At 39.1% G+C, this 12,734-nt stretch overlaps 2 protein-coding genes across 4 annotated transcripts; one reads left to right on the forward strand and one right to left on the reverse strand.

Moving 5' to 3' along the window:
* Positions 1-3,383: 3,383 nt before the first annotated feature.
* Positions 3,384-7,118, reverse strand: rbm4.3 (RNA binding motif protein 4.3). Of its 3 annotated transcripts, none has more exons than XM_081358857.1 (4): positions 7,022-7,118; positions 5,176-5,618; positions 4,432-5,080; positions 3,384-4,062 (listed from the first exon to the last, which is right to left on the reverse strand). In XM_081358857.1, the coding sequence occupies exons 2-3, from the start codon at positions 5,582-5,584 to the stop codon at positions 4,461-4,463; spliced, it is 1,029 nt and encodes a 342-aa protein (XP_081214983.1). In that variant the 5' UTR covers positions 5,585-5,618; positions 7,022-7,118; the 3' UTR covers positions 3,384-4,062; positions 4,432-4,460. The 3 variants fall into 3 exon arrangements, with proteins under 3 accessions (XP_081214983.1, XP_081214982.1, XP_081214984.1); XM_081358856.1 differs by lacking the exon at positions 7,022-7,118 and adding an exon at positions 6,366-6,408; XM_081358858.1 differs by lacking the exon at positions 7,022-7,118 and adding an exon at positions 6,261-6,353.
* A 303-nt stretch (positions 7,119-7,421) lies between these two features.
* Positions 7,422-8,838, forward strand: tifa (TRAF interacting protein with forkhead associated domain). Its single transcript, XM_081358859.1, has 2 exons — positions 7,422-7,551; positions 7,734-8,838. The coding sequence occupies exon 2, from the start codon at positions 7,787-7,789 to the stop codon at positions 8,366-8,368; it is 582 nt and encodes a 193-aa protein (XP_081214985.1). The 5' UTR covers positions 7,422-7,551; positions 7,734-7,786; the 3' UTR covers positions 8,369-8,838.
* Positions 8,839-12,734: the final 3,896 nt, after the last annotated feature.

Here is a 12,734-nt window from a genome sequence, read left to right on the forward strand (position 1 = left end):
ATGGGTGGGGGAGGGGGAAGTGGCCCTGCCGGGTAACCTCTACTAGGAAGACCACCAGGGCCACCCATGCCGTAACTCGGGCCGCCCCTCGGGGGGCCTCTACCGCCGGGGAATCCCCCCATGCTTCCGCCATAGCTACCGTTCTGGCCACGTCTGCAATCTTTGGACCAGTGGCCCTGTTCTCCGCAGACGTAACAGCCAGTTTGGTCTCCCATGCCGGGCGCTGTACGGAGACGACTCGTGGACAGTTGTACTTTGATCAGCTTGCCTTGTGGAAGGAAGAGAACACACGCAAGACAATGTGAAACTTTCTTCCGCTCACGTAAACCGTCATTTTAAAAGAGAATTAATGCATCACGACAGCCAGAGCACTTACATCACTTAAAGGGTTAGTTCACCCAAAAATGAAAATTGTCATCGTTTATGTCATTTCGTATGTCATTTCAAAACCCAAGATATGTTTAAAACCTAAGAGATTTCTGTTCTTCAACTGAAAGTCCATTTACTATATTTGATGTGCTCTATGTATGTGTGTTTATCGTTGTTTATGTGAATAAAAGCTAAATTAAATCTATTTGTATTTCTAAACACACTGGTTTGTAGTGCAACCTATTACTGCACTTTGTTATTCTAGTTATTTACATATATAGCAGCAAATTAATCTTAAGTCTCACACATTCCCAGAAAATGGTTTACTTCAGTGTTGCAAAATAAGGTAGACAATTCTTCAGGACAGTTTTGGCTACATGGACTTTAAATTGAGATAGAAATCTCTCAGGTTTTATTAAGAATATTTTCATTTGTGTTTCAAAAGTGAACAAATGTATTATGGGTTTGGAACGACAAATGGGCAATTTTCATTTTTGAGGGAATTATCCCTTTAATATTAGTCTATTGTCAACTTCCAATTGTCTAGAAATTGCTTCAGTTTAGCAATTACAAATAACTTAAAAAGGAGTAGTACATTCCTCCATGCTAAAAAAAAAAAAAGTAAAATGCAACCCTGGATAATCATGGATTTCGTTGTTTCAAGGTTAATGTTCACCTTGGAAGCTTGTGTTTTCCAGCCCACTGATGGCCTCCATGGCATCCTCCATCCGCTCCATGTGAACAAAGGCATAGTCCTTCACTATGTCACACTCAACCACAGGGCCATACTCTTCAAACTTGGCCCGGAGCTCCTGATTGGTGCAACCACTGCAGATGTTGCTCACATGCAGCTTGGTGGAGCCCCTGGGTTTCCCTTTGCTCATTTCCACATTTATGGCTTGACCTTTCAGCTCGTGATGGTGGAGTTTGCGGATAGCCTCTTCAGCCTCTTGTTTACCTTCCATGTGCACAAAGCCATAATTTTTCAGGACGTCACATTCTTTTACTTTGCCATACTCGGAAAAAAGAGAACGCAGATCTTCCGCGGTCGTGCTTGAGGATAGGTTGCCAACAAAGATCTTAACCATCTTTATTGTCGTTTTTTCCTGGACAGAGGGAGCATAGTTTCGAAATGCACGTTATATCAACAGATGTCTCCCTACATTACTGCTGCGTTGGCCTACAAAACCATAGACAGCCAAATCCCATCCGAGTTTTAAGATCGATTGTGTGGCTGCATGCCAGAATTATTTAGGTACAACTCAGCATTAAAATGCTGTGTGTGATACTCACTGACCTGATAAATGTATATAAAGTTGGAGACCAGGTTCAGTTGATGGACTTTATGGCGCAGTTGAATTAGCTAACGTTAACTCGCGTTGCTAGGCCACGTATCCGCGTGACCATCACACCCAACGAATTAAACCCCTTAGGTTTTGTTCTCATCATTAAAGCAAGTTTAATGACCGATACACGATTACGTAAGCCCGACGAGCGTTTTTTTTTTTTTTTTGTAGGCCAATTGTGTAAAACTAAGCTAAGTTAGCACGACTAACTTACATAAAGTTACCCGCAAGAAGACGTCGCCGTATTATGAAATATAGTACTATAAAAAGAAATGATAGTACTCCGTCACACTGCATTACCTTTATGTAAAATCTAAACACTAGCACTCATTTAATATATGGTTGATTGTGTAGGAATATCATTGCCTTACCGTAGCGAGCACGTACTCTCACTGCCTGCAGATGAATGAAGCCTAAAATGGAGTCGCCCGCCGTCATTGACAGCACTTCCGGTCCACGAGCTCAAAAAAACAACAACCCCGTATTCAGAGCAGTTCGTGTCTGAATATACATTTCACCGATTGTTAAGACAAGATATTTCAAATATGATCAAATAAAAGCCAAGTAATACAGCAATGAATTATATACACAACCTAGGCCTATGCTACCATTAAAACGTAGATAGCGAAATGTGTTCGCTGTAATCTTTTTGCTTTTCAGATTTTTATTTAAAAATAAAGTCTATATTTTCTAATCTAAACTATTGATACAACTATGATATTTTATGTATTGTCACCAATTACTGATTCAGTCGTGTACTGACGAAAAATAGCCTGGTAGCTTTAAATGAAACGTAGTCACTATTTCTAACACTCAAACTACAAATAAAAACATATGCACTCATGTGTATACAGACACATTAATACACCCTAACACGACTGCCATATTCCTCAATTTGAAATAAAAACCAGGACATAGTTTAAGCAGAAAAAGGCAGCTTTATTGAAAGTGCATTAATTTATTTCATTACGTGTCTGCAAAGTGAAAAAAAAATGCTTTGTGCTGAGAACATTACTGGAAGAGGTGCATGCATTTTTGTAACCCACATGAAAATGAACGACAGCCATAATTACACATACAGTAGATTTTATTGTAAAATGTGTACAAGACAAATATACGAGACAGGGAAAATTGCATGAGTTAACCTTCAATATAAAACTTACCCTTAATCATGAAGTCATCCTTAAGCATGTCATATTTGCATAAGTAATCAAAACATTGATTTAAAAGCATGTCATTGTAATACAAATTCACGCTGTACCATCACTGCAGTCTACGTAGTAAATGTACACCTTAAAAATCATGTAGATATAAAGGCAAGCATGCTGCATGGTAAAGAAACTAAATGCATCAAGTGACTTACCTGGTATACTCAAACATTTTCAAATTTAAAAAGGGACCATATATTGTTTAAGGAAAATATTGCAAAGTCTACCTACTTAATGAACCAAAATAGGATCTGGACAAACTAGGAATGGTTTAAGGCAAAACAAGACGAAGTGATGGCAATCGCTTGCATTTCGCCGCAGCAGCTGCATTCTCCGTAATACTAAACTAGGGAGCCAGATGATGTGGCCATTAATGCGAAATTGGTCAACCTCTAAGCTACATGGTTACTTTTGGGCAAGTTAGGTTAAAAGATTGGCAAGAAAAATCAAAACGACGAACCAGGTTCCAGTATTTTTATTAAAACTTTCAAATGTTTCTATGAAAGAAAATGATACAAAGTCCTTGAACTGCGATTCTCTGCAATTAAAATGCACACTACAGAACAATTTCAATAAAGGCAGTAGACGGAAAGGTTTTTATTGCTGCGGAGATTGTATTCTTACTTGCATGCCGCACTTTAAACAAAAGGCTTAGAGAAGAGAGGAAAAAATAAAAATAAAAACCTTTACACAAATGTATTTTTGGTTCTAAATCAAAGTTGTCATAGCGCTTGTTACAGTAGTTTAATAACAAACGATAAAGATCATTTCAAATTTTAAAGATAAAAAAAGTACAGTGATACATTGAAGTTCTTTGAAAATATTTTTTATATGCGTTCCTTTAAGTCTTAACCAAACCACCAAGTTAACCTAATTTATGTAATCTGACTCAGTGCTTTACTCACCTATCAAATGCTAAACAATAAAAACAAGGAAAAAAAATAAAGCAGAGTTGACAATTTAGCATGAGGACGATTTTAAGCGTGTAAAAGCGGTTGTTTTATAGAATGTGCAGTCCGCAACAGAACTCTTCCACTATGGTGCGCAGGCGAACGAAACGCGCTCTGGCAGACAAAGACGTATCGCGGCACGTGCACCTGGAGACAACGACGACGACGATCTTGTTGAATAATTTACACCTGGAAAGAAAGCAAACCACATGAGTCAAACGGCTGTAGTGCCATCTGGCATTACTGAATCGACAAGCCAAGTTAAACTAAAAAGATTTATTATGCAGTCTATTTGAATTATGCGAAGTGAGATCTTAATATAGCATACGGTCAAACTAAACACTTCGATACGAAGTTCAGTGTTGCTCAAGCAGTACTTTAAAAAGACAGTAATGCCATTAAAAACTTACGATCCAGGCACTTTGATACAAAGTTTACGGCACTGCTACTTGCGCATCAATTACACCACACGCACAACAGGCCAAGTACGTCAATTCTGGGTTCTACATTAAGAGGGCATTTTAGAGCTCATTTTTGGGTTGCGGGACCTATTCTCACCTTGGGTTACGAAAGCGCAGGGGTGCACTTTAATACGAGTAGCGCGCAGGAGGTGGAGGTGGCGCCGCCCTGTCAGCATAGGGGTCTCTGGGCCGAGGCATGCTGTACATCGGGGTCCGAGACATGGAGAGAGGGGACAGACGAGATCGCTCGTACGAGTAACCATTCCCGGCGGGTGCCGGTGGGGCAGGAGGAGCACGTCTGATGGGACTGCGGTCTCGTGCATAGAACGAGGATGGCGGGGGTGGGAGGGGACGTCGCTCATAGGGGTCGAGGCCATTGCCAGCCAGTCGCTCTCTCATAATGGCAGATGATGGGGGCGGAGGGGGAGGGGGGATGGCACCCGCACGACGGTCCTCGTACGAGGAGACGCCGTAAGGGCGAGCGCGGTACTTCTCGTAATAGTCGACCACACCACGTTCGCGCTCGTATGCTGGTGCTGGACGCTCTGCATATGGGGGGCGTCTGGGGGGAGGGGGTGGTGGAGGAGGGGGTCCAGGGGGGTACCCAAAGCGTCCCCTAGGATAACCAGGGGGCTCGTGCCGTTCAGGGAAACGGGGTGGCCAATAACCACCATCCGGGGGGCCATAGCCTTCCTCCTCCTCGCCTCTTGGTCGACTCTTTGAAATCTGCACATGAATTCGTTTTCCTGCAAGTGCAAAAACATTTGATGTATTAGAATTAAACAACGCCATAAATGTGCAAAAAGATATACAAGGAAGTGATAAAACTATGGCTTTATACCTTGGAATTCAGAGTTGTCCAACCCCTTGATTGCATCCATGGCCTCGTCAGAGTTGCTCATGTGTACAAAGGCAAAGTTCTTGATGATGGCGCATTCGGAAACTGAGCCGTACTCTTCGAACAGCGCACGGAGCTCTTCATCGGTTCCTTTCTCCACATTGGCAACGTGAAGCTTCACCGGGCCTTGGTTCTTGCCTCGACTCGCTTCAACGTTGATGGGTGTTCCATGCAGCTTGTACAAATGAAGGTTTCGGATGGCCTTTGTTGCACTTTTGCGATCGTCCATATGGACAAAGGCAAAGTTTTTGATAATGGCACACTCAGTGACCGTTCCATATTGAGTAAACAGAGCCTTAATTTCTTCTGCTTCTGCCTGTTGAGGCAGGTTTCCAATGAAGATCTTCACCATCTTAGCTGATGTGGTACGCAGAGCCTGAAACGCACTGTGACAAGATACATTGCAATGACTTACCAAAAACGCAAATTAAATTTCAAATTATTATAGTTATGTACTGGCTTTGGTTTGTTAAGACAACAATTACGCATGAGAATGATAACACGAAACCACGCCTGGAGCTGAAGTGAAATCGAAACCGTTGGACTTCCTGAGAAGCCAATCAACCAGTTAAACCAGTTTATGCAAACACTTTAAATGTATTTCCCCCTATATATATGCAAATACCGATTGATAAATAAAAATTGTTACATAAAGTAAAATGTAAAAAAAAAAAAATAAATCGAAACAAGACAATAATTCTCCTCACATTATTTAGGCCACGGCCTCGTGTGATAACTTAATGCTAGCTGACTAGCGAGCCTCGATAAACATTTAGTTAATTCACGGCATATTCTTTTGTGTAACGTTATTAATGTTAGTAAGAACACTTATCGTCATGAGAATGTGAATATAGCAAGTAATCGTCGTCTCAAGTGCTCGGCGACCTGAGAGAAAACCATATTTCCGTTGCTACGTTTGAATAAGCTAACAACCTTAGCTTAGTAGCCGAGCAGTCGTTACGCGTCGTCGAGATAAGTACGATATATGCGACTTCTACATGTAACCAATTAACAGAGTTTCTACACACCATAAAAACGCTGCTTACATCTAAAGGGTTTTAATACCGCGTGCTGAATTTAAAATCTAAAACTGACCTTTTAAAGGTCAAAATATAACGAGCAACAATACTCACCGCCTGTTTCTCACCACAATGAGGAAAAGGGTGGGCCATTCAAAAATATACTTCCTTAGTCCCGCCCACATTGCAGAATAAACCAATAAAATATAAGAACGTGGGTCACGCGGAACGAAACGAGCTAGAATTTCTAGCTAAACTGTTCTGAATGGATGAAATTACTCCGCTTTGGTGTATATTTATTTACAGACATTTACAGAAAATTAATTTAACAGAAATATGTGAGAAAATCAAAAGACAGAATAATATATAAATATACATATTATATTTTAAGAAGAAAAGATCGTGTCTCTTGGTAAAACGCTTGTTTAAATCGCGAATATCCGCCCCTAAGCAACAAAAATAAAGAGGGCGTTTACCTATCCGGTTTGCCTAAACTCAGACTTATAATAATGTATCATTACAATAGTTTCAATATCTTAGAGATAAAGCAAGCGGCTCCACACGACATGAATCGTAAAATATATTGTGTAGGCTATGTGAAATGTAGCATTCACGTCGCGCAGTTATCATAAAGTGTCTTTGGTGCTGCTCCAAAGAGTATAGAAGCCCAAGAGGCGAAACTCAATAGAACGTTACCCATAACACAACAGAGTTTCGCCTCTTGGGCTTCTATACTCTTTGGCTGCTCCCCTAAACGTTATATTACTTACAAAGGTTTTTATTTTGTTGTGATGACGAAACTATGCGACACACTCTTCCTGGAAACGCGGTCAACATGTCTCATCTGATCAGCTTACCCTTCGCTGTGATTTTACAGATTTGTCAGAAAGTTTACATCATAAACTTACGTGTTCTTAGTAATGTTTAAACACCTAGGCTGAATTTTCTGGTTATTAAAAGCATGTCACAATACAAAAACTGGCGAGTGCTTTAGCTTAAAAAAGCACAAAAGTTGTTTTCATCGAAGCGATAATAACGCTTGTCTGGCCAGGGGAAATCATTGGGAAAATATTCTTTTTGAAATAGCCTAAAATTAGATAGCGAAAGCATATAAATCAGTTGGGCAACTCTGGGGTTTTTGAGAGTCACGTGTGCCATGTTGGAAGGGGTGTTGGATTTCAGTGCTTCTGATGCAATTCGCTCTTTGTTTGTTGAGCTCACTCTCACACAGTCTAGCGTTCTCCGCTTCAGAACAGCACAACAGTCCGTTAGTTGATGATCGTTGCATCAGCTTCTGAAGGTGAGCTTTAAAACTTCATTATTTAAAACACAAATTCACAATATACTTTTAGAGTAAAATGTTACGCTAGATCTGTGTTATGAATCAGTTTTATACTCCCTTCGGTTGAGAATATTCCGCTGTGTTACAAAATATAACTGTTCAGTGAACTAATCCATGAGTTGTTGTTGTTTTTTTCTTAGGTCTAACTATCAGCAGGGGAATTTAACCCCTTTGTCTCCATTTGTCACCCACAATGAATCTCAATAGCAAACTCGAAACTGAAGAACTGCTCACTTGTCTTCATATACATATCTACCACCCTAATCAAGCCAGTCACCCGCTCTTCCAAAACTTGCCCCTAAATCAACCATACCATATGGACGCTGAAGATCCACTTCGGCTTGGCCGTGATGGACAAACCTGCATCTTTGTCCTAAACGACACCTCTGTCTCCAGAAAACAGCTCTCCATACAGGCGTACAGGAAACCCGGCAGCCATTTACTGAGCTTCATGATCCAGAACATGAGCCAGAAGGTCAAACTCATGGTTGGTGGGTCCGAACTGAGATACCTCGAAAGAGCTGAGCTTGATGACAAGGTGCTCCTCCGCTTCGGAAGATATGAACTGCTGATTTGGCAAGAGCAAGGAGATTCAGAGCATAAATATGAAGTCCTGTTTGAAACATGCAATACACCCCCTTCACAAGAATTGGGCATAAATGTGCCATGCAACCAACCTGTTATGGATACTGGTTTGCCATTGAGAAGCTTTGAGAATGGAGGACCTGCAAGCCAAGAGCCACTGGAGTCAGATGAGACAGTTATTTTAGTATAGATATTTTCCAGACCTTGCTCTGCACATTATTATTTTTTATCATCATTGATATACTGTGTTATTAAAACGCATCTCATATGTTACAGACAGATCTGCAACTGCAGACTTACGACGTGACGTATTACAAACATTGTTATTATGATTTCTTCTGGAATGCCTCTGAACCAGTTTTGTTGCCTGATTACTTACCTCTGTACATATATATTTTGTTTTTTACTGAATAGTTTTGGATATTTGTCACTTACATGTTTGCTCATAAGGCACTTTGTGTTTTCTCTCCATTATTGTGGTGTTCATTGCATCAGTGTGTTTAGCTAGCATTTTTATATTACATAATATTTATTTTATATTGTATTGACTGTTATTTGATCAAATGTGAATCACAAACTTTAAAAAAAATGTGAAATTACAATGATTGAAGAGTTATTCATAAACTACTTACAACATATATAAAGGAATAAACTTCTTTAACATTGCTTTTGTTCAGATTGCCTTTTTTAAATAGCTATTTAATTGAAAATGTTTGTTTTCAGGTTCATAATGTACATCTAGCATTACTTAAAAACAAGATACGAGGTCAACCTAATGCAAAGTAAATATTTTCCAGATATTTTAATCAGTTGCTTCAGTATAATGACTATAAAAAAGCTTATTTTATAATAATAAGCTATTCTTAATTCATTTAAGAAACATGACGTTGTCTTTCTGTGATGGACTGGCATCTGTCCAGGGTGTTTCCCCCGTCTGTCTTCTGAGACGATGGATTTGGCTGGATGGATGCGTCATCTTTATAATATCACACTTAATGTTTTTCTCTCATGGTAAATCGAGATTTTATCTATGAAAATATATAGCTGCTACAAACTTGAGGGTTCTTGGCATCAAAAGTCCACTCGTTTAACCTTTTACGTTTGAGAAATAACAGAGTTGCTTTTACTGTAAACAAAACTATTTAAAGCCAAGAATTACTGTATATTCCTTTTGTGTCATTCAAAAAACACAGTATAGGTCTGAAAAGCAGAATCCTTCATAATTTCACCCGTTTCAAACATTGGATTATGCTGGAAAACATGGTTAGTTACTGATCTCCGATAGCAGTTGTAAATGTTTCATTTGGCAGAGAATTATACATCCAAAGCAGGACTGTCAAAACCATGGATTTATTTTTATTTCTTTGGTAAGGGTTATGGATCTTAGAAAGGTTAATCTCAGGTGATCCAGGAACTGAAACTCACCTGAGATCACCATCTTGTTCCATAACTCGTTTGCACTAAAACTATAAACACACCTCCAGTCCTTGTACTTACTAAGGCACTGATAAGCATCAGCTATGGCAGATAACAGATGATTTACAGTAAACCATGTCAGTGGTGAACAGACAAGATCGAAACTCTCAACTGTCTTCGGTGGTGTTACTGATCTTTGTGAAATATACATATAAAAGCACTGCAGTATCCCCGGTTTCACAGACAAGGCTTAAACTGTCCCAGATTAAAATGCATGTTTGAGCTATTTTAACTGACAGCAACTTGCAATGACATCTCTTAAAATATGTCAGTGCCAATGTTTTATCTCAAGCTGCACAACATTAATGTTTTTCATTTTATTTTTATGGCAAATTTATAAAAGCTACTTAAATGTCCTAATTTAACTAAGGCCTAATCCTGGCTTAATCTAAGCCATGTCTGCAAAAACGAGCCAATATATCTTCATGTGAAAATTATTATATTATTTATATTAACTTCAAAGCTAGTTAAGTTAAAGTCCCTCCCACATGTATATGATTTTATAACAAAGTAAACATCATTCAGTATGTGAATTTGTACTGTACACATGTAATTATAATTTAGGTTGAAAATATATAGCACTTCATTCTATCCAATATTGAACTAAACACTGAGACTGACTGATTTCTCAGAACAGCATTGATTGACATGTCTCAGCATCATCACACTCCCCTGTTATCATGTGGGTCTCTAAGCTTTGGTCAGTGTGCAGACGGTTGTCTGCATGCTTGTATAGTTGCATGCACTGACTGGTTATTTGCTGACTTGAGTGCAGTTGATGGGGTTTGGTGAGCACTTGTGGAGAGTTCAGGGGTCTCACTTATAAAACTGTGCGTAGGATCCTTACTAAAAGTGTACGTGCGCCCGAAAGCCAAAAATGGCGTATGGCAAGAAATATTCAGACTTATAAATATATACGAATAAACGTGTATATGCCAGAACCTGTGCAAAATTCCCTTTATAAATCCCAGTCAGCGGAAGATTGTGCGCACATGCGCCTCCACCCCATCTCCTCCCCGAAATAACCATATATGGAGCTTACAACGCCTAGCTTTACTATGCATATCATCATCTGCATATCATTTGAAAATATGATATACGGATGTGCCGTCACATTACATAGTTAAAAATCATTTAGCCTATCCTTGCCTTGTTTTTGAATAAATAAGTCAAACAGTATAAAAAACATTTCAGAAAAAGCGTTTCTCAATCGTTTCCACTGGCCAAATAGTATTTTTAATTGCTTTATATTTTTAATGGAAACATATTGGCCTTATTGTGCATTATTGAACATTATTTGTGTGAAAATATTTTCTCAGACCATGAGTTTTGCTATTATCATGCGCTAAGCAATCCTCGCTGTAGTTAAAACATTAAGACACAGCATGCCACAGGAAAAGTGTTCAAAAGCATCGCATCCACTACAAATATTTCTATTTATTAGAATACATTTTTTTTTATTTCATCGGTAATGATTTCATGTAATTTAGGTGCCATTAATGAGAATGGCATTATTTAATCTAAATGTGTATATCAGATGTAAAACATAGTTTAAGTCATTCTTTTATTTATTTAAATTGTTATTTTGAACATTTACATTTAGTCATTTAGCAGACGCTTTTGTCCAAAGCGACTTACAAATTAGGACTAAATTAAGCGAGTCCTCGTGAAGAGGCAAAAAACAATGCAAGAAGTGCTCAAAATACGAAGTTCAGGCATTGTTCAGAGTAGTATAAGTATAAGTCTGATAAGCGAGGATTTAAAGGAAAAGGTTTTTTTTTTTTATGAGGTTAATAAAAGATATGGTGGAATCTGGCTTGTCCCGTAGATGGTCTGCTTCCCGAACATGTACTGTATTTATGATAATGACTCATAATGAAGATTATGGGGCCTATTTTAACAATCTAAGCACATGGTCTAAAGCACATGCTTCCGAATCCACTTTTGCTAGTTTAATGATGGGAAAAATGGTCGGCATGGTCTAAAAGGGTTTTCCCTATTTTCTTAATGAGTAATGGGTGTGTTTTGGGCGTAACGTGCAAAAAAACAATCAGAGTGTAATTTCCCATTCCCTTTAAAAGCCAGTTGTGCTCGTGCCATGGCGGATTGCTATTTAAATGGTGGAATTTGCAGAACACCTCGTTTTCAGACCAGCACGCCAATGGGTGAAAATGCATATGCTATTTAAACAAGGTGGCGCAGGACGTGAAAATGATAACTGCGTCGGGCTGAAACTAGCAAATAAACACGCCTGGCGCTGCATTGCACCGAGTGTATGATGTATGATAGGGCCCTTAAAGGAATAGTTCACTTTAAAATGAAAATTCTATCATATAATCACCCTCATGTTGTTTCAAACCTGTATGAATTTCTTTCTTCTGCTGAACAGAAAGGAAGATATTTAGAAGAATGTCAGTAACCAGGCAGTGACCCAGTGACTTCCATAGTAGGAAAAATATATACTATGGAAGTCAATGGGACCCAGAAACTGTCTGGTTACTGACATTCTTCTAAATATTTTCCTTTGTGTTCAGAAGAAGAAAGAAATTCATACAGGTTTGAAACAACATGAGGGTGAGTATATGATGACAGAATTTTCATTTTAAAGTGAACTATTCCTTTAAAGTGGTTTCCTTCATCTGCCCTCAGCTCCCTCAGCTCACCATCGGTGTCGCCAAACTGCTCCGTCTCCAAAATGTTTGTACGCATGGGTCAGAATTTGCATGCAGATGCGCAAATTTTCCCATCAAGTTTGTTTTTATAAAACGTATGCATCGGAAGTGGCGTACACCTCTTTCAGGGCCTGTTTTGTGCGTACGCAACGGTTATAAACGAGGCCCCAGGTCTCTTGCATCTTTTCAGTACAACAGGTCACCATGTGTCATTGTGCTTTAAACCTTTCAAGGAACAAAATCATGGCAAGGCAGGAAATGTGATGCGATGTGTAATTAGGTCAACATATTGCACAAATGTGGAAATGACAGGAAGTGAGAGAAAGAACACACAATTCCAAGTCATGAGTAAACGGTGACTTTATTAGACATCTACAGTTTTAAACCTTTGAGAAAAGTTTAAGAATT

Source organism: Scardinius erythrophthalmus (genome assembly GCF_964197995.2).
Source record: "Scardinius erythrophthalmus genome assembly, chromosome: 2".
NCBI lineage: Eukaryota > Metazoa > Chordata > Actinopteri > Cypriniformes > Leuciscidae > Scardinius > Scardinius erythrophthalmus.

Excerpts from the sequence above, each read along its gene's own strand:
- rbm4.3 (XM_081358857.1), bottom strand. The coding sequence starts at position 5,584 with ATGGTGAAGATCTTCATTGGAAACCTGCCTCAACAGGCAGAAGCAGAA. Across the intron at positions 5,081-5,175 it reads GGACAACTCTGAATTCCAAG|GAAAACGAATTCATGTGCAG; the intron begins GTATAAAGCCAT and ends TTGCACTTGCAG.
- tifa (XM_081358859.1), top strand. The coding sequence starts at position 7,787 with ATGAATCTCAATAGCAAACTCGAAACTGAAGAACTGCTCACTTGTCTT.